The sequence below is a fragment of the Apiospora hydei genome, assembly GCF_038363865.1.
Source record: "Apiospora hydei strain CBS 114990 chromosome Unknown utg000009l_segment0_segment0, whole genome shotgun sequence".
NCBI classification, from domain to species: Eukaryota; Fungi; Ascomycota; class Sordariomycetes; order Amphisphaeriales; family Apiosporaceae; genus Apiospora; species Apiospora hydei.
In genome coordinates, this window is record NW_027117368.1 from 5,387,929 (window position 1) to 5,409,113 (window position 21,185).

Sequence of the window (21,185 nt, forward strand, 5' to 3'; positions counted from 1 at the left end):
ATCTTTCATCCAATCATAAGATCATCTATGATTCTTGATCAACAAGCCCGCTTGGCTTAGTGGTAAAGCGCATCACTAGTAGCTAGGACAGTGTTCTTCTTCTGAAGAGGCGACCGACGACATGATGAGATCACTGGTTCGATTCCAGTAGTGGGCAATAAAACGTTACACCTTTACTTTTTGCCCTTTTCTACGGTATTTACTCCTTTACTCCATATTCTTGTGAGTCTGATGCGCAGCGGTCACACTCGTTTGGGATGCATACTCGATGTATGAAGCACTTCGATGTGGAGGTATATATCTGGTTCCATCCCATCAGTTCAGGGTGATTGGATTTTCCTTACCTATTCTAGTCGACTCGTCGAATAGATCTAATGACTGATCTGGCTTGTTTGACGCGTGATCTTTGCGCGCCGCGATGACAGCCTAGATTTAATCATGTAAGCTTTAATGATGTGGCATTCTATTTATTTTTACGTCCCAAGGAACAGGTAGCAACTGCAGGAAAATATCAGCTCCGGCATGGACGTGGAGACCATGTTGGATGCGAATATGTGCAAATCGTGATCAACGGCTCTCAGGGGCTGGCAGAACTAACACACATTACATTATTGCCAGATGCGGCATTTCATGTTACGTATATTGATACACTCAATACCTCGTCACACTGGGTTTGATGACTTGTAAGATTCGCAGTCGGGTGAAGGTGTCATGATCTGGAGAAATAGGGGCTGGAAGTTGAGCCTTTTCAAAGGAGATATTGTAACCAGTTTGCTGCGTGCCTGCATACGAGAATCGTCTGGCAGGAATACAACAAGAGGTTCAGCAGGCCAAGCAATACGTTGGTCCTTAATGTCCTCCTCCTACCTACCGCATTTGAATCAGACAAAAGACCCCCGGGCCGTGGCTTAGGGGGAGCCCCGGCATGCGGAACCGGGTCGGCCCCCGGCCCTGACGCACTCGGTGCTCCGTTTGCTCATCGCTCGGGGCGACGACATGCTTGGTGCACTACAATCACTTTAAATTTCTGATTGTTCTCAAGGGAAGCGGGTCTCTTGTGCTACTCTCCAACCATTGTTGTTGTTATGGTTTTATTCCAACAAGCCTAACACCGCGGTTTCACCTACGACCCTTGACCCTTCAACTCACCTCGTTGGAGGCAAACTGCAGGTCAAACCCATTCACGACCTTGACTTGCACTGGGTTTGGCATTTGCATTTTGTTTGGCCCTTGTCCTCAATAATCCGCACATTCCCGGACCTTCCTTGCCTTGCAAATCGCAGGTCTCGCCAGAACATCACGACCTTCTCATCTTGGCCCGTTTTGACGAACCCCCTGCACCAACACCACTCGTTCCTCAACTTGTCCACATGCCCATCAAGCACTAGCTGTACTCATCCCTTCCGTTGCTGCCATCATGTCTTCCCAAGACCAGGGAAAGACAGACGGCGGAGGCGGCCCTTCCTCCCCTCATAAGCCCGCCACCAAGAAGAAGCCGAGCGTGGCCGAGATCCATAACAAACTCCTCGAGTTTTCACGCCAGAACCCCGACATGAAGTTCACCACCCAAGACTTTGCCAATGCCCTCCGCGAAGTGGCCCGGCGCAAACAAGCGGCTGAACTGATGACAAACATGACCGGTGTCTCTGTTGACATTGCTTCTCCCCAGCTTCAGAGCACGGAGTCCATGGCAGCTTCTTCCTCCAATCATGACCAGACCACTCAAGATAAGTTGGCACAGTACTACAATTTCGTGGCACCTGGCTCGTCAGCTTCAGCGCCGGCTACATCCACAAACTTTGGATCAACCAGCCTCGATACCAATCAGCCTATCAGCATCAGAGACAATGATGGTCGTCAGCTTGGCTTCTTGATGAAGCAGCAAGATGTTGATCGTATTGCTCAATCACCCAGGGTGGGCAGTGCTGGAATGCCAACCAAACCGAACTCTGCTCCACCCAGACTCGACTCGGTTGAGGCGACTGGTTCGGTTGATACCGGATCCGGCGCTGGCGCATCATCTGATCCCGATGTTAAGCCTACACTCAGCCCCGGCCAAACCGTCGTGTCAATGCGGCCTCGTGGCGATGCTGCCGAACCTTCAGCTTCGACTTCGAGTCCGGCCCGGGCCCTGGTCGCGAATATGGGGTTTGCAGCCGCTTCCATCGCCGCCGGAAACCGAAAGGCACCTCCTCCGGCCCTCAACCTTCAGCAGCCCTCCAAACCCACGCCCAAGCCCAAGCCGGCCGCCAACCACTATATCTCTATGGTGGCCAAGACTGCCACGGATATGCAGCCCGAGAGCATGGAAAAGGTCGAGGCCACCATGAACTGGGGCAAGAGCCCGGCGGAGCAAGTCGTCATGCTCAAGAGCCCCGTAGCAACGTTGTTCTGGGAGAACAAGAAGAAAGAACAGGGACTGCCGTCTATCATGGAATACAGCGTGGATCCCATTCCCCAAACTTACCAGGAGACCAACGATCAGTCGAATGACTACACCCTCGAGACTCCGCTCACTGCCAAGTTCGCAAAGGAGCAAGACAGGATCAAGAAGGAGGAGCAAGCCAAGAACGAAGAGGCTGCATCTATATACCAGCCCGACGTCAATGCCCTCTTCGAGAACCACAAGTCCGACGGCGCTGCCTCCAAGAGCGAAAAGGGAAAGAAGCCCGACAGCGCTTCCTCCAAGGAGAAGCCCGGCGACGCTGCTTCCAAGGGCAAGCCCGACGACGCTGCCTCCAAGGACAAGAAGAAAAAGAAGCCCACCAAGCGCACCCTCAGACGACGCGCCGCCAACAAAATCCCGCAATCTTATCGCATCCACCTGGCCCTCACGACCGGCCGCAGCCGCCCCTCCACGCGGTTCGACATGATCGAACAGCTTTCGGCAAATTTGGGACTCATCGTCGAGGTCTGCAAGCACTTGCCGCCTGCCGATCTGCTGAACCTGTACAGCGTCCACCGGACCTTCCACGAGACCGTCAACCGGTTCTTGCGGTCGTCCATCCGGACCTGGACAGGCTACAACTGCCCGGAAGCTGCTCTCGTCTACAACTGGCGCAGTGCTATGTACCGGCACCTGACCATTCCCGATCCTGCTGGCCGGCCGCTCGCGTCGCCACTGACGCCGTTCGGCTTTCATCCATACCGCCCCAAGAACAACGTTTACCGGCCTAGCACCTCATCCGACAATGCATATCTCGAGAGCCAAGGCATCGACACAAGCCGCCGCAAGGGCAAGGAGAAGATGGTGTACTCCGACGACAACACCAAAGCCGACGACCAGGAATACTATGTGGGAGGAGATCACGAGATGATTCGCTTGGTCCCCACCCTCAAGTGGTACGCCATGTGCTACAAGCGCCAGGAGACAGCAGACGACATCCTCGCCCACCTGGCCCGCCACGGCCACCGCACGCCCCCCCGGGACCTCGACCTCGCTCCTGAAGCTCTGGAAGCTGCTGGCGACGCCCACCAACGACGGGCGCCGGGCCATCATCCGCAGCGAGGCCCGCAACAACCACAACATGGACTGCAAGTGCTGGATCCTGAAAGCCAAGGCGCGGCTGGACCGGGGCCTGGCCGTGCCGCTGCTCAAGAACCTCGAGCGCATGGCCAAGATCAGCGCGCTCGGCCTGCCCGAGGAGATCCAGGGCTTCACCGACCTCGACCTGGCCCGCCTGCAGTGCTTCTTCCTCAAGCTGGACCTGCGCTTCAACGACCCCATCTACGGGCCCGAGTGCACCGACCTGTCGGACCTCATGCTCGGCCAGCGCAGCCTCGAGCCCCTGCGGCAGCTGCTGTTCGGCGAGCGCTACCGCACCATCGACCAGCTGATCGCGCTCAAGATCCGCTACGACCTCGGCTGCGCCTGGACCGTTGTCCCGCCCGCCCCCGACGAGGTCCTGTTCCGACAGAACTGGAAGCTCATGGGCGTGCCCTTTGCCGACTGGGGCAAGACACACCTCGAGTACTGGGGCGAGCGCAGCGGCGGCCCTCTGTCGTCTATCTGCGATCCCCACGACCCGACCGTCAACCGCAACCACATGATCCACGTCACGCAGCTCGTGGCCGAGGAGTCGAAGCGGCGCGACCTCAAGCTGGAGCAGCACCTAATCCCCCTGACGCTCTGGGGCTGTATCGACTGGAAGACGGGCCGCAACCTGCATCCGACCGAGTCCGAGATCTACATGCACGACTCGGCGCACAAGAACCGGCACATCGACACGTCCCAGGAGTTCACGCGAATCGAGATCCTCAAGGGCCGCTGGGGTAGCCTCAGCACCGCCGAGAGGCAGGAGGTCCTCGACGCTCAGCTCAAGCGCGACGACTTGCTGCGCAAGTGGGACAACAACCATATGTGGGACCCCAGAAGCCCACCGATCAGGACGAAGAGGCGACGGCCATCTCGCACGCCGTCATGCAGCCCATCACCGGCCTCACCGCCCCGCCCGAGATACCCAAAATTGACGTCGGCGTGCTTCTCGAGAACGTTGCCGACGACTCGGTCGAGTCGCCCGGGCCCCTCTCCGCGGAGTTGATGGAGCTGGAGCGCATGGACTATTCGGACTTCAACAGCGACTCAGATTCGGACTCTGAACACGGTTTGGGCAGTTTCGAAGAGGGGGAGAATCCCTCCAGCGGAACCGGCGATGAGAATGCTTGGAAGCCAAAGACCCCCGATAACTGTGGCCATCTACCCCAGTCGTTCAAGCAGTCCGTCGACGAATACCAACGACGTAAGGCCCGTGCCACTACATCGGCTCCGTTATCCACGGTTGGACTTCCCATGATGCCACACGGCTGGACAGACCCGACCCCTATCCCCGGCAATGGTGTCGGTGATGGCGGCGCTGGCCCTGCTGGCCCTGCTGGCCACGACGACCCGATAGTCGACCAGGCCTATATCAACAACGTCTTGTATGACATGGAGGAGCAGCTGTCGGACAGTGACGAGAGCATCGGCTTCGACGACTCGTGGGACTACTTTGATTGGGAAGTTGCGCCCAGATACATCTGGAGCTTTCTGGACCACGTCAGGGGCGATGGCAGCGAAGAGACCGACGAAGAGGATGCCGGCCCCAGTAACAGCAACTCTGCGAATGCCGAAGAGGAGACGGTTGAATCGGCTTGGGCTGCTCTTCAAGAGGCTGAAGCGGCTGCTATTGCTGCTGGCTACCGGCACATCCAAGCGCGCGATGATGATTAACCGACATTGTGTCTGTTATTCAGAAGCAGCAGCGTCTTGTGGTCGTGTGTTTCCGCTAGCAACCACCAGCTTGTTTTAGCATCTGCTGCCTTCAGTACCATATGCGACTATTTCTGACTGGCACCGAAACACTGGCACCGAAACCTGCTGCAATTATGTATTGTATTGTACACTAGACATCCGCGATTTTCGGAGGGGGAGTCTTGATGATTATCGATGTCCATCCAGACTTCCGAGACAGTGTAATGTGGGGGGACTGTCAGAACGAAGTTGAAGCAATGGATGCCATAAGATGCAAATGAAAACGGAGTCGATTTGCTCGATTGTCCAGGAACATGAATCTCATGAGAGGATCTGTAGCAAAGAGAAGTAGATCAGAGTGGCAGTACAGATAGACAAATGCAAATCAATCGGAAACCCGAAAATGAATGAACCTCAATCAAAATCTTGGTTGGGTCTTGCATGTAGGGCACGGGCGGTACAATATGCCATGCCAGCCCTGGCCGAACCTTGCCGTCCCGTACGGATTCGTAGAATTCACAGTCCAATGGTTTCGATTTTGGTAATTTCCACTCAATGCCGCTGCCATTCTCTTACATACAGCACTTTTGGCACGACTGACAGTGTTATCTACATTCCCATCTTACAACTACAAGCACCCCTTGCAGAGCTGCTGCCATGAAACGACTGATCTGAAAGGACAATACGTCTTAATAAATAAAGGATGTTGACTTGCATCAGTTCATATAACAGGCATAGTCTATCATAAGCAGACGATTGAGACGGCGATGCCCCAACCTTCGATCTACATGTAGAGACAACCACGCAGCTGTGCAAGAAGCTGCATGTAACCAATCCAACCTGCACTCCCCGACTCCACCACTCCCAGGCTGTGCCATTTTATGTAATTGATTCCTATTGTGGGCGAGGAGTGACCATGAACATGAACAAGAATTGTGAGACTTTAATGACAGGCCGCAGTGGCAACAAGGTGAACAAAAATTGTGACGGGAAAAATAACCAGCGTGATGAAGGAAACGAAGAAGAGAAAAAAGAACGGAAGCAGAGAAGAAAGACCAAAAATTTGGACAACTAGTAAAAAGAGGCCAAGGATATACCCTTTACACTCCCCGCGCTATGCCACCAAATCCATACCACAAGAGTAACCATGTACAAAAGCCGTCTTGTCCGATAATGAGGGTATCTGGACAAGGTCGTGTATCGCTATAAAGTGCAGACCAAGGTGACCTACAGAGGACCCAAGTCATGATGACTCTCCCAACTGTGTATCGAGGATGCTGCCGATGTTGTTGATGTGCTGAGACTCTACTCGATAATTCCACTTTTGTCTTTCCAGCGAACCCCCCAAAAAATTTTTGGTTATACGCAACCAACACGCCTCCCCTCCCTATCCGAATCACAACCTTGACTCCCCCTTCCTTCCAGTACCAAGTTCTTCCAAGCCTGCCATATCATCGAAAGTCTGAGTCCAGAGAGATGTGCTGCCAAGATGTCGGATGGCTTGCCATCTGCTGTTCATTCAAAGTACATCCCCCAAAATTAGTGACACGTAATATCAATGTCGTCAAAACATGGTGTATCTCCACAGCCGCCTAACACCTGACAGTATCCATGAGAGTTAAACGAACACGACCCCAGATAATTCAAAGGACATGCAATGGGCCATTGCGGGGCTGATAACAATCCCTTTAAGCCGGAGACTTGTTAGGGGAGCACCCGCGCCGTTCTGGCGCGCATCGCCTCCGCTCACAGAGAGACCACCAATGCCAGTGGACAGGAACGAGAAGGGGTCGCTCTCATTCTGGTTCGAGTAGAAGTTATTGGACGGGCCGGCGGATGCGGGGCCGTTGCTCGCCGACTGGAAAGCAGCCTCAGCAGCACGGCTGTCAAAGGGTCCGGCAGAGTGAGATCCGGGAGCAGGGCCGAAGTGAGTGTTCAAAGAGGGGTAGGGAGCTGCTCCGCCACCAATGCCGGAAGGAAGAGCATAGGTGCTGGGAGGGCCGCCAAACTGCTGGCCATAACCGCCGCCAGCACCAAAAGGACCAGCAGCCGAGGCAAAGGGTCCAGGTCCGGGAGTACCAGCCATGGAGTTGTTGCCGGGCATACCATAGCTTGAGCTGCTGTCCATGGGCGATGGGTAACCGGAATCGGCGACAACGGCGGCGCCGGCTCTGCTCGCGCCGCAGCGCAGGCAGCAAACGTTCTTGGCGAAGTTGTGGTAGCCGCAGACCTCATTGCCACACTTCCAGTCACCGGCACGGAAGGGAACAACGCCGCCACCACCCATACGTCCACCACCATGGCCCATGTTACCGTGGTGACCACCGCCGTGGTGGGGTGGGGGCATCATGGGAGGAGCACCGTAGCCTCCGTAGCCATAGCCACTGCCGCCGCCGCCGCCGCCGCCACCAGTCATCTCGCCGCCTTGTGCGCCGGCGTTCATTGCGGGGAAGGAGCATCGGAAGCAAGCAGTGCGGCGCTGGAAGTTGGAGAAACCACACGAAGGGCAAGTCCAGTCACCGGGGCGGGGTCTGTTCTTGCTGGGCGGGAAGGGAGTTAGTATTTCGGCAGCGCGGTCAAGGACGCGGCTTGATGAAGGAGAGACCTCAATGGCCTTTTCGTTGAGAGCACGACCGTTCATGCACAAACTCTCGGCAGCCTGGAGCACATGACAGGTTAGTAAAAGCTATCAGACAATTCTGCCGGGGTTATTGAATTACTAACCTCTTCGTGGGAGGAGAAGACGGCGAAGCCAGTGCCGGTAGGCTTGTGCTGTTCAGGCGTGCGAAGGGTCCAGAACGCAATGGGGCGACCGCCAAACTGGGTGAACCAGCTCTCCAGCTCAGACTGGGTCGTGTCATGAGGCAGGCCAGACATATGGAGAACCTTGCTGCGCTCCGACAGGAAGGCACGGACATCGGCCCGAGCATCCATGGGTCTGGTGAGGACATCAGGATGAGTCTCGCGCGGCTGCGACTTACGGATCAGCCCGCGAAGGACTCTTGCCAATGTCACGGCTTCCTCCATGGCGCGGCGGGGCGAGGCGGGAGCGAGGGCCTGCAGATGGAAAGGCAAATTGTGCTTGATGGGGGCGCTGGACTGGACCGGTTCGACCTCGAGCGCTGCGCAGATGTTGGAGAGCATCGAAGGGCCGAAGGGGAGAGACTCAGGATGGTGTTGTTGCCAGCGTTGGTACTCGGTGCGCAGGTCGAAGGTACGCGAGTGCTGCAGGTAGGGGGGCAGCACGACGGCCTTGTCGCGGGCCTCTCGGGGAAGCTGAACCCGCAAGTCCCAGGCATCAAGGGTGACAAAAACGAAATCAAGGTTCTGCGAGGTCAAGTGCTCGGAAGCGAAAGCGTCGAAGCGGTTAATTGCGTCTCGGAACGTGCCCGCATTGCGAACATGCTCCCACGTCAAGGTCGTCAGACTAGCTGCAGGTAGGCGAACACCAAGTCAGTCTTGTCCATCCCAGAAGCGAGATCGGTTGTGCACAGCACATCACTGGGGATCGTCGGGCTCGGGTATTCTTGAACTTACTGCAGAGAGGAGTAATGGGCGTGTTGATAGGCTTGACAAGAACATTTTCGCGGTGAATCTGCCAGAAACCGCGTTAGTAACCATTCTGAAGCAATTTGCAAGCACCGTCTGCCAATTCCCATGCAAGGACGGGGGCCCGCAACAGCTCCATAGTGCAGAATTGGGCGGGAAAAATCTCGTGCCATACCTCGTCTAGGGACTTCGCATCGAGCAGAATCCATCCAAGCTCGATAACCTCGGCCGAATCTTTCGTAACGTAGACGCCGTGCTCATCGCAGGTGGTTGCTACATGGATGACGACGTATCGGTCGAAATGGGGCGACTGCGGCGGCTGGTTCGACATGATGAATGTTGGTGGTGCCGGGGGAGTACGACGACGGGGTGAATATACGATCGTAATATGGTACAATGATTATTATAATTGCAGTGGGTTTTCCGTGTCGGCCGGGGAGAACAATCCCTTGAGTTCTCTCAACGTGAGGTCGTCGTGACAATGGCGTCAGTGGTTTGGCGTCCAAGTCCTTCTATTTCTCCTCCCTCCTCGTTTTCTCCTTGGCCCGACGATGAAGAATCGAGTCAGCTAGCTGCCTGAGCGTACGGGAAATACGAATGATTGGTAAAAATGCAGAGCCTTCCAAACAAATGGCAGAAGGATACGGTGCAAAGAGACCAAAAGAACGGGTGGTAAAACCGAAGGGTCGGTGTGCTGAAGCTTCGGTCGGTTCGAAGAAGGGGTACTTCAAGGGGAAATGGGAGAGTGGGAACACAGCAATGGGCTTGCTAGTCTAGTTTCCGCTGGATAGGTATCTTTCTCTACCACGCCTTTCCTTCACAGCCAGAAAAAAAATCTCTGCAGTTTCCTTGCGGTTCTTGGGGGTGAAAACCAAATACCAGAGAAGGAAAGGGAAAGGGAGGAGAAAAGAATGGATGCAAGGGTTTGCGCGAGAGGAGGTCGAGCGATGATGATACTGTGGTGGAGAGGCTACTACGGTCGAGAAAGAGAGAGTGGTGTGTGAGTTGTGTGCGTGTGCGTGTGTGTGCGTGTACAGTTTTGCGAGTCGAGTAGGTGAGAGCGAGGTGACTGGCAGACTGCAGGTGGTGACCGACTCCCTCCCTGAGCCGAATTGGTAATTGCGGGTGGTGCCAGCTCCAGTTTCAATGAGTCCAGCGTGCTGTTACCACTAAAACAACCGGCCTGTACGCTTTCTGGGCTTGGGTTGCTTGGGGGTGGGTGGTGTGGTTTCGGCTGGAGGTGTTGGTTTCGGGCAGTTGTGAAAGCTGATCGCTGTCTTTTCGGGTGGGAGAGAGGGAAAAAAAGCGGATGTACTGCTTGCTCAAAGCGGTTTAGCCCCATGTTTGACCTGGGACGGTTGAACTCGAACTAACCTAGTGACAGGTTGGATAGGATGGGTGGGCTATGCATTAACCAGTGAACCGAAGAATAACTAACTACTACCTGCATGCATACTACTTGACCTGACATATCTTGACATGTCTCTTCAGCAACTTTTTGCCTGCTGTAGAAACCAGGCCGCCGCCAGCTTGACTCGGGCCATTGTGGATTAGGACGTGGGTAGTGGAAATCCGATTCTTCCAAAGCCAAAACAAACCGACCCGAAGCGTAACCTACATACATGTATGTTACATACCGCCCGCGTCGTTGCGTTTACCTACACCCGTCGTCGTCGGGCCCTTCAGTAAGCTGCTAGAACACCCAGGCCCAGCAGCAACTCAATTCTCCCCAACTGCGGGAGCTTGGCAATTGGCCATTACTGGCACCATTGCTTGCTATTATGTACAAGTATTACAGTAGGTATCTGTTGCCTTTCATACCCGTTGCGTCGGGCCCAGTAGAGTGGAGACATACACTCTGGTTAATTCTCTCTGCATTTAAGTATACCTAACACGTTGCCTAGCAATAGGTGGTAAGTAGGTGCTGTATGCAAACCACATCAGGCATCATGAATGTGCATCTATGTATGTCAAACCCCCTACAGACTATTGAGCAGTGATCGAGAAAATGGCGTCATGGATATGGGGCTGATGGACAGCTGCTGTCTTTTGCCAGGCGCATGGCTGGAGTGAGGTGGATAGCGTCTGCCGCCGTAACGTGTTGTCAAGCAGATGCCCACCCACAGATACGGAAGGTTGAGAATCAACTTGTCGCCGAAGCTTCGCGGAACAGAACACACTTCTGCCACTGCACGTGTGCTGTCCCAGATCAAAAACTACCATCCGACACAACCTGCAGCGAGCAACTTTTGGATATCACGGCTATATCCATCTTCTATGTGGCATATATGTACAGTGAGCTCATAGCGCATGCATACTAATCCAATCTCTACTTAGGTTGCTTGAGCTGTCTGTAGCTTGAGCTCAAAAACAGCCCAAGGTGAGTTACGAATACTGCGTTCCTGGTTCCGTCTCGGGCTAAGCTGGTCTGCTTCATGTATGTGCCAACCTACAATAGGTAGGAAGTATGAATATCGGTTCTATAGAACATCTACACCACCGCTGGTGCTGTCAGAAGAGCCCGCCAGGGCACTGACAAGTTCCAACAACCTGCTGCACCCTACCTCGGACAGGCCTGTCATTTGATGTTTCCCGTGGTTCCTGGCTGGGTAGCCCTCTTGGCAGGGATATATGCACTTCTGGGGCCCGGGCGTTTCAGCGCGCTGCGGCGTCTGTGCTTCGGGTAGGTTGGCGGTGTTCCTTATCCGACTTGTAAGATGTCATCTCATGTAACCAAAGTAAAACCTTTGGCCAGAAGCACGAGCTGCCATGTCAGTTTTGGCTGGTTCCGTCGCCAATGACAGAACTTTAATAGCAGAACATGTATTCGGCGTCAGGGCGGTGGACCGCAATGGGTTGCAAACACCCTACCTATGTCCAAACCTCTGGCTTGAAATCGCAACAACAATATAAACCTCTACCCAGGTGCATAGACAGGGAGCCAGTCTGTTATTGCAACTACGAAATACAACACCTAAGTGCATATTGACTCGATCGGTTCCATTGGAGACAGCGGGCGCGATCCGGCTGAAATCCGACAGACAGGTTCTCTTGATCAAAAGGCGTTTAGGTTAAATGATACCTGGGCCATCGTAACAAACAGAATACACTTCCAATGAATGGTATCGCAACCCATAACTCTCGGGGTTTCTAGCTGCGGCAACAGCTCCGTAGATCTTCCTACCATGGGCAGAAGGATGGTGAGATGGTATTGCATACATAATCCTGGTTCCGTAAAGAGTCACCGTCAGCAATCACCATCGGATCCTGTATTCAGTAGCAAACACCACATGCAGTATATAGGGGCTAGGTAGTCTTAAGCGTGGCTCAGCTGCAAAACTATTGGGAAGTTCCAAATCTGTCTGCCCTTCCAGCCTCCCGGACTCCACCCGTCGAAACCAGCTCGTCTTTTTGCCGTGTTAAGCGACCTGCTCATCCCCGAAACTGGCGCCGTTCATTCCTCTCCTCTCCGTCAACACCGCCCGGCCACAAGCCTCGCTGTTTAACCACTAACAGCGCTAGTTTCGTCGGCCATGCAGCTCAGGCGGCTTCATTAATGTCATTAATAGCAACGTCCGTTCTATTGACGGGTCTTATTTTAGCATCTTGCCGGATATTGCCAAAAAAATGCTATGAACGAAGAACGTCTCCCGTAGCATCTTGGAGCTTACCGGCCAGATGGGACTGCCTGGAGCTGAACTGGCACCCCATCATCAACCATCGTCTTAGTTGTCGTACGCTTTGTCCAAAGGTAACCTTGCGCGCACGCGTTGGGTAAGCGACGTCTCAACTGCGTAGCATTGCCCTCACGGGAGACAGTTTCTCGTATAATCACCAACAACACAAGAGGCCTGCAACACCATAGATATCGTCAAGCTGCCCACGACCGGGAGTCCCAAGGGACGGTCCGGGGTGCTTCTCCACATGAGAGCTGCAAGGATCACGCCTGTGATAGGTGTTTCAGGAGGCTGCAAGTTATGTTCACATCGAGCACTCGGATCCTGCTGCATTGGCCAAACGGCTTTGGTGCCGCCGTCACACTTCAGCAGTACGCGCCGAGCTTCGTGATGATAGCCTTGCGTTGGCGTGGACTACGCGATAAAGGCCGGAGGGTACTGGCTGGGCAAGGCTTCGCGGAATCGACTTGAGCGGGGAGCCGGGCTGCCAAACCCTTACGGAGTAGAGAATAGAGAACTACTTATTCCGTACTCTAGGGGCGCCACAGTAGGACGCGTAGCCCCTTGCTAGTCAGAACGGTAACAATTCAAGAAAAGCTAAAAGACTCAAGATCGGGTTTCTAGAACTGTTCTAGACTCGACGGTTGGGACTGAGACGGAGGAGAACCGAGATTGACCGCGCCAACCAGATTCAAGATGCGATCGCTGTTCAACATCAAAGACTGTAAAGTGTTCCACCGAGTCCTCTTGGGTCGTGGTAAGCCAGTTGGCATCAGACATCGTTTGGGATGCCAAGCCAAATAGACATCTGGGTTGAGGAAAGATGTTGATGCTGCCTGAAAAGATCTGGCGATACTGGTTGATTGTTGTCATAACCGCACGATGCTATTATTCAAGAATATGCACAGATGTGTGTTATCGGCATGTTCTTGCATAGCCCCCAACGTTGAGTCATCCATCGCCAGTCACGTCTTTGTCCTCGATAGGCTTCACCTTTGGTCAAACACATTGGGATGCGCGCAACGGCTAAATCGGCCAATAGAATTCGGTAGTCACGGCGTTTTAGCACGTGCGCTAGAGGGGCCTACGTCATTGCATCAATCGATGGCAATTCGGCCAAGCCCATGCAACCAAAGCACGGCAAGCATGGCATGGCATGGCAATTTCTTTCGTGAAACTTGGAAAATGCGCTGCGCATAAACTTCTGGAATCTGCTTTTTATTGTAGTCATCATCCTCTTTTGCCGACCAACCATCTTTGAGCCCAGAGTACAACTGCCACCACACCGGCAAACAAACCATAATCGCCGCGACAACATCAAACATACATACTTCCAGACATCTATCCCAAACGCCAACAAGTACAGTAATCAAGATGGGTGCCGTATCGGGAGTCCTCATCATCCTTATCACGATCCTGTGTAAGTAAAGAGAGACGGGGCAGTGAAGGCTCCGGGTCCGCCATCGACATCCCTCGGAAGCTAACATGGAAGATCCAGTTCCTCCGGTTGGAGTGTTCATGGTAGCCGGCTGTGGCGCCGACTTGTTCGTCAACATCTGCCTTACTATTCTTGGGTAGGTCGCTCGCTCCTCGTGCATGCAAACCTGTCAGGCTGTTCGGGAATCTAACTGTTCTCGGCAGTGTCATCCCCGGCCACATCCACGCATTCTACCTCGAATACGTCTACTTCGACCGACGAGAGCAGGCCCGCGAGGGTCGTTTCGCTGCCCGTCGAGCCCCTGGTGTCTACAGCGATCGGGTGCAAACGGGCGGGCAGGGTTACGGTACGATGGCCCAGTCTACTGCTTAAGCGTTCCGCGTTGTTTTGATGAGTTCAACCCGGACTGAGGCGGCAAGCAGCTTAATCACCGATTTGGGGGGAAACGCCCACAACAGGCGCGGCCTGGGGGACATTATTGCGGAAGAAGAAGTCCCAAGGCCATGATTTAATGATACACAAAGCAACCTGGCGTTCGGCTGGGGGCGCGGCTATTGCATTGGGCTGCTGCAAGTCCAAGAGACTGGCAGCAAGGGAGATACGGACTATAATTGCTGTTGAAATATATGATTCTTCCTCTATCCAAAACGCTTCCCGAGTGCCGGTGGTACGAGTATGGCAAAGCAAGGGTGTTACTACGGGCTCCTTGCGACGTGCAAGTCACTGATTGCACGGGAAGAAGCTCCCTGTGTGACCGTGTCGCTATCACTTTGCGCCGGGTATATAGGCTCATACTATTGTGACCATCTCATGGCGACAAAAGACTCAGCACGGCCGGTTGATGATTCGCTCGTTCGGATGTTGAAATCGTGGGCAGCGACTCACGGGAACAGGCAGTCTTCCATCCACGTTGCGTGCAGCAGCACTGGATCGTAATCCAATGATGGTGTCTGGGGGTTAGCGGCATAGGGGAGCTAGACACGTAGCTAGCCAGCCATGGAGCGCGTTCGGTTCATCCGAGTGATACCTTTTCCGGAATGAATGTGGAAGCCGGCCGCAGCCGAGACGGGCAGTTGAATTCACATACTTATCCTCCTTCTTGCATGGGAACAAGTTCCTTTGGAGATCGGCAGTGTTGTTGGCGGACCAATCCGACGACCTACGCCATGGCTAGAACTTCTGGCTAGAGTCCCCCGGAACTTCGCCGTGCTTTTTCCATGTAAGCAGGCATCGCTAGTGTACCGGAGAGAGCGTCAAGGGCCAATGAGGGAAACTCGAACAGCGCGCCAGATTGCTAGATGCACGCGGAAAAGTAAATTCATCGTGCATACTGATCGATGGTACTAAAAAGCTATCGCATACTATCTATACGACGTGGTAAGTGCATATTATATGCTTATCCTTTCCAAATGGATAGACCTAGCGTGGCTCTTATCTCATGTATCGAATGTTGCATAGTACGAGTATTGCTGTCCGCTCGAGCGCTCACAATCCAATAGCAACCAGTACTATCCGACTACATTTCAGCAACGATGAGGGCCAGCCCACTTAGGTACACTTGTGAATTCCATTCAGCTCACGCTATGGGTGGCTGTGTACCTAATCTAGCTCACTCAGCCAGATTCGTTTGATCGATCGGAGGAAGAAGGAAGAAGAACGAGGTGGTGAAGATGAACTGATGATGGGAGGTTCGAGGTGTTCGAGGTCCCCACCTCAGTTTCCCCTCACCGACCCCCCGGTCCGCCTTTGAAGGACAGCCACGACTTCGTGCATATGGCGCTTTGCTTCTGTGACCTGTCCACCAAATAGTCGCGCGGACAAGTCTTCCCGCGGCCACTCACCACGAGGCTCTAGAGATGCCCGCATCCAAGCGAGGGGACAGCGAGACCAAGACAAGACGAGAAGGAAAGGCAAGTGAAGAAAGTCAAACGGCTGCCCTGTCGAAATTTGGCCAAAAGGATGAGATTGGGAAGAATCCTTCTCTCATGCAATCAATGCATCTGGCCAAACTCATCCTTAACAATACACGTCGTCTTGCCTGCCCGTACATGCGTACATGCTCTACTCTACGTCGACCCCCCAGTCGAATTGATTGATCAGACCAATCCATACATCCATCTGTCCATCTACCATTCGCCCAAAAGCCCGTTGTCTCTCCAGTCTAGTATCGTCGATGATCGTTCCATTGCCGTATCGGCCCCAAGCAACAAGCAGCAACAGACTGCGCCTGCACTGCACTGTTACCTCCATCTCAGACAGACGAGGAGCCGCCTGCGCCTGCTTCTGGCCTGGGCTGGGGTAATCTACGACTAGAAGAATTCCCATCAGTCTTAGTCGTCCCCCCACCTCCACAACCACCACCAACCACACCATCTTGCATTCTGCGTTTTCTGGATTTGTTGCGTGCCGCTCTCCTCATTCACTGTCCTCCATCTTCCCCAGAATTGACCAGGCACTACACCCCGTATCTGCTGCCTGCTGCACCGCGGGTGTGTCTAGCTGCAGTTGCTCCAAGACACTGTCTTAATATCCTCCGTTTCGCGACCCCCCTGCCCGCGCTGTAATTTGAGCCGGCTTGCCCTAGATACCAACCACGGCGCATTCGCCCATTGGCATCTGCAAGAGGTCTGCATAACATACAGCTAAGGATCCACGATCCCTAGACGTCTAGGCCTTATACGTCGCATCCCTCTCGCCTACCTACATACAGGTTACTGCATAATCAGCTTTGTTTGGACGGGAATCCACTCCCTGAACTTGTTTTTGCCCGTCAAATCTATTGCGTTGTGCTGTCCATGCATGTAGAAAATGCAGTCCGCAGATATGTCGACTAAAGCTACTACCCCGATATCAGACACGCCACCTCCGATACAGCAGCCGCCACGTACTCCCCGATACCTTCAAAGACGGCCTCCCTCGCTGTCTTGTGCTTCAAACCCACCCCCGCCTCCTTCTGTTAACCACCATCAGCCGCAGCCGCAGCCGCCGCCATCTTCAGCGCGCTCGTCTAGAAACCGTCGACACTCGCTGCCCTTCTTCAGCTACCCTCTGGTCAGCCAGCCCAACGTCTCCAGCACGTCTCTGGTACCCTCCACGGCCGAAGGGAAACCCATACCGCTGGACGATTCCACCGCCGCCGACCGCACTACAGCCCTGAGAGAGCTCAACCGCTCACAGCCCTCTTCCCGCCATCGCTATACGAAGAGCACCGGCGCACCGAGCACCGCCACGAGAACCACCACCGGCACCTACTCGCAGCCCGTCATCGTCCGGACCTACTCGGGCCCGCCTCCGTCCTCTATTGCCAGCCGTCCCGCGAGCCGGCGCATTCCCCTCTCTTCCAACGCCACCTCTTTGCAGACATCGAGTTGGCGGCCTGGTCGGAATGGCATGGTGTTGAACATGGCGCGCCACCGGGGCACCAAGAAGGGACAGTCCAGGAACGATGTCAAGCTCCCGCCCCTCGAGGCCTTCAGCTTCAAGAACATCATGGCGGACATACAGCAGGACATTGGAGCCGACCTGGATCGGATCGCCGAGATATGTGCCAGGTCTAAGTACTCCTTGAGCAACCAGTACGAAGTCCACGTCGTACCACACGGCAGCGGAACCGGCTTCCTCTCGTCCGCATCAGCATCATCAGCCAGGGCTCAGGCGCCAGTGGGGCCGACGCTACAGGCCATTCCGAGCGACGACGAGCAATCCACCACGAGACAAAAGAAGCGAAGGAGCGGGGGCGCGGAGGAAGAGCGTAGCTCATTCTACACTCGAGACCATCATGTCCTCGAGTCGGTCGTCGGAGGAGGACAAGAGCAAGAAGAAGTCTGCTCAAGAACTTACCGATGATGTGCGCGGAAGAGCGTCGGGAAAGCGCAAGGACGGGAGTGCGTCGTCCTCGCACAGCGGCGAGGCGCCATCAAGCCCCGGGAAGTCAGAGAGGAAGAGCGTCAGCCGCCGCAAGTCAAACTCTTTCGCGACGGCTGTCATTGATAGCACCCGCCAGGTCCAGGGGAGTGGACGTCGCCCCGGGCGTCGGGGGCTGCGCTTGTCGGCGAACCGGCCAAACCCGCGACATCCAATAGCCATCTCGAAATACGGACGTCGCAGGAACCAGGGGCGGACGGTCATCCAGCCGAGACATCTGCCGAACCGTCGAGAGCCGTGCTGTCTGCCTCCTTGGCCGCAGCGGATATTACCTCTCCTGAAGAGCCGCGGGAACAACAACATGGAATCTTGGCTGGCATCAGCAACTGGATACCCTGGCGAGGGTCAGCTGTGACGGAGGTTGCCTCGCCGGATACAAAAGGAGGGGCGAAGCCAAAGAGCTACGCAGAAGGCACTCTCAGGGAGTTGTTGAGAACTTCGGAAGCATCGCTGTCAGACACCAAGGGGAAAGGGGTCGGCGAGGATTAGAAGAGGTTATGAACCTCTGGTTGGTTTGAGCATGACATAAACTTCCTTATTGTCCACAGATGTCGAGACGGGTCATCATCGTGTGATAGAAGACACTTGCATTCAAACTGGGAGGGAATTGCTGGTCAAAAAGAACACCACTAAAAGTTTTGCGCATATGTAAACTTATAATGAATCAACGAAAGTCACGAGATAATGGGGTAATTCTTTAATAAACGAAGGAACAGGTATCAAAAAGACTGGATTAACAGTTTCACATTGATGGGGCTCTGGACTTTTCCCCACGTCCAGCTTTTTAAAGACTCATAAAGCAGTTACGATTTGTCTATGTACAACCACCTCGGATAGGGTAAGTCGGAATTGGAATTCACGGCCACTCGTCATCCTCGGCACCCCTTCATATTGGCCAAGCTGGCCTCGCGAGGTCCTTCATCAGGCTTGGCGCTCGGGAAAATCTCATCGTCGCTGCTCTTGCTGTCGATGGGCCGAGCAGTGGTGGCAGACAGAACGGCCGTCTTCTCATTCTTGGCGGCGGCGGCGTGTTCCTCGTCGCTGACCTCGGAGGAGTCGAGCTGCATGTCGTCGAAGTCGGTGTTGATGACGAACTCCTGGTGGTCGAGGTGGCGGAAGGTGAACCAGAAGGCGACGGTGATGAAGGCGCCGGCGATGGTGGGGGCGGCGAAGACCCAGGGCAGGTAGGGGTCGCGGATGGCGGCCGAGGTGGCGAGGGAGAGGATCGAGGAGATGGCCGACATGAAGAGGTTGACGGAGGCGACGAGGCCCTTCATGTTCTTGGGCGACTGCGTGTAGGCGATGCCGTAGGCCGTCACGTTGATGAAGACCTCGGCCATGGCCGTCACGACGGTCGGGATCGCGTACAGGCCGATGTGCACGGTCGAGAAGCCCTGGTCGCCCAGGGCCGTCTCGGTGCACTTGCTTGCTTGGTCGCCGCAGGGGGAGGTCTGGTACACGCGGTGGGCGAGCACCGAGTACGCGATCGAGCCCAGCGTCGTCATGGCGAAGCCGAAGGTCATGCGGGAGATGGGGCCGAAGCGGATGCCGGCGCGTCGGAGGGCGGGGTAGACTATTGTGTCATTTCTGACGTTAGCAAGGCAGAGAGAATGGGGGGTTGCAACGGGCTCAGAAGTAGACTGACCAATGTGGTTCATGATGGGAACCAGAACCACGATGGAGACGGGGTTCAGATTGTCGAGCAGATCGTTGGGCATGCCATGAGCGTCCATGCCGGCAGTCAATGTGTTGGCAGCGGCGCCAATACCGCCGTCGTTCAGACCAATGATGGGCTTCACGTGGATGTTAGTCTATGCCCATTTATTTGAAGCGGAGGTACCAGTGTCGTTCATGCATACCTGGAACAGGAAGATGCCACAGGCTTGGAAGGTCCGGCGGACGTCATTAACAAATTCATCATCGTAGGGATACTCCTTGGTGACCCCAGCTGCTCGCCGTACTGACGGCTTTCCGGATTCCCAGAATCCTTTACGCCCGATCATGCGGATACCGCCGTGGCGGAAGATGTCCGATAGAACACGGAAAACGTTGCCAAGGTCAGATCCTCCGGGAGGTTGCTTGATGAGACGAGTGTTAAGGTACCACAGCAGGGGCGGGAGCATCAGATAGACGATGGTAGGGATCACTAGATCGCCTGTTAGTTGAAGAAGACCTTCATTTCTGAACTTGGAAACTCACAGTAGGCTGCCCAGTATCCAACAAGCTTTGCCAGATAACTTGTAGGAATCCCAAAGCAAGAACCAATGTTGATCAGGAGATAGAACCAGAGCATAATGGATGCGATGGATTCTTCAGGGTCGACGACCACCTTCTCTCCGCTCTTCTCCTTGATGACGTGGGCAACTTTGTGAGGCGATTGGTCCATGATAGTGGGAGAAATATTGGGCTTGAACTACATTAAGGGGTAAATTGTTAGATCCCCCGGTTCACATATAACGATAGGGGTGTCGGCGTCACATACCTGGGCTGCACCAATAGCAAGCAAGTACAGCGAGAAAGCAAACGGACCAACAGCCTTACCAGAGGTGAGGACTGGTGGCAACGCAGAGATGATCATGGTAACTACAAGACATATTGTTAGCAAAGAAGCGTCTAGAGGTCCGAAAGGGGATAAAGATGGCGACACTCACCATGAGCTATACCGCAGATACCGACACCCCAGCAGATCATCTTGAAACGTCCGTACTTGGCATCGGCCAGCCAACCAAAGAAGACCGGAAGCGCATATGCCATGAACTTGAATGCCTCGGTCCTTGGTTTCGGTCAGCAAAAGACCCGTCAAGATTCGAAAGGGGAGGGATTGGGTCAAACTAACATGGCCGTGGCAGCCTGAGACCCAAGGCCCAGCGCGCCCGGATTGAAGCGCGTGCCGGGAGGTGTCCGGCCGGTCGTCGACCCCGGAGGAAGCGGGGCGCGGACGAACTGCTTGTACACCTGGTTGCAGCCGTAGTACGAAGCGCGCTCGGCGAACTCGACGGCGCAGAGGTAGTAGCAGGAGTTGGGCATCTTGCCGGCCACGCGACGCAAGGTGCGCTTTTCTTCCTCGGTGGCGACGTAGAGGCCGTGGAAGGCCTCGCGGTTGGCGAACTCGGGATCGTCTTCGAGGCCGGAAAGGGGCATGTGGGCACGGGCGATGGCTTTGGCGGCGGTCTCATCGCCATCGGCGGCGGTGACGGGGCCGGGGGAGTTCTGGGTGTCTATTCATGGCGACTAAGCAGAAGCATCAACAGGATACAGTCGAGGAAGTCTGAACGTACCGGTCATTTTAGCAACGCTACTGTCCGACGACTTGGCAGTTAGACAGCAGTGGGCTGCTTTCACTACCCCAAGATCCAGAAAAGTAGAT

General features: G+C 54.7%; 5 protein-coding genes across 5 annotated transcripts; 3 read left to right on the forward strand and 2 right to left on the reverse strand.

Moving 5' to 3' along the window:
* Positions 1–1,417: 1,417 nt before the first annotated feature.
* PG997_013505 (uncharacterized protein) lies at positions 1,418–5,209 on the forward strand (the record flags this gene model as incomplete). Its single annotated transcript, XM_066817819.1, has 3 exons — positions 1,418–3,342; positions 3,368–4,301; positions 4,373–5,209. The coding sequence occupies 3 exons, from the start codon at positions 1,418–1,420 to the stop codon at positions 5,207–5,209; spliced, it is 3,696 nt and encodes a 1,231-aa protein (XP_066663511.1).
* Positions 5,210–6,848: 1,639 nt separating this feature from the next.
* Positions 6,849–9,110, reverse strand: PG997_013506 (uncharacterized protein; the record flags this gene model as incomplete). Its single annotated transcript, XM_066817820.1, has 4 exons — positions 6,849–7,889; positions 7,955–8,661; positions 8,768–8,825; positions 8,955–9,110. The coding sequence occupies 4 exons, from the start codon at positions 9,108–9,110 to the stop codon at positions 6,849–6,851; spliced, it is 1,962 nt and encodes a 653-aa protein (XP_066663512.1).
* A 4,720-nt stretch (positions 9,111–13,830) lies between these two features.
* Positions 13,831–14,266, forward strand: PG997_013507 (putative RIC1 protein; the record flags this gene model as incomplete). Its single annotated transcript, XM_066817821.1, has 3 exons — positions 13,831–13,876; positions 13,955–14,030; positions 14,098–14,266. 3 exons carry the CDS (start codon positions 13,831–13,833, stop codon positions 14,264–14,266), a joined length of 291 nt encoding a protein of 96 aa, XP_066663513.1.
* A 2,451-nt stretch (positions 14,267–16,717) lies between these two features.
* PG997_013508 (uncharacterized protein) lies at positions 16,718–18,173 on the forward strand (the record flags this gene model as incomplete). Its single annotated transcript, XM_066817822.1, has 2 exons — positions 16,718–17,554; positions 17,667–18,173. 2 exons carry the CDS (start codon positions 16,718–16,720, stop codon positions 18,171–18,173), a joined length of 1,344 nt encoding a protein of 447 aa, XP_066663514.1.
* A 514-nt stretch (positions 18,174–18,687) lies between these two features.
* Positions 18,688–21,103, reverse strand: PG997_013509 (putative peptide transporter PTR2; the record flags this gene model as incomplete). Its single annotated transcript, XM_066817823.1, has 7 exons — positions 18,688–19,629; positions 19,678–19,964; positions 20,018–20,231; positions 20,301–20,401; positions 20,470–20,591; positions 20,655–21,036; positions 21,097–21,103. The coding sequence occupies 7 exons, from the start codon at positions 21,101–21,103 to the stop codon at positions 18,688–18,690; spliced, it is 2,055 nt and encodes a 684-aa protein (XP_066663515.1).
* Between the last annotated feature and the right edge of the window lie 82 nt (positions 21,104–21,185).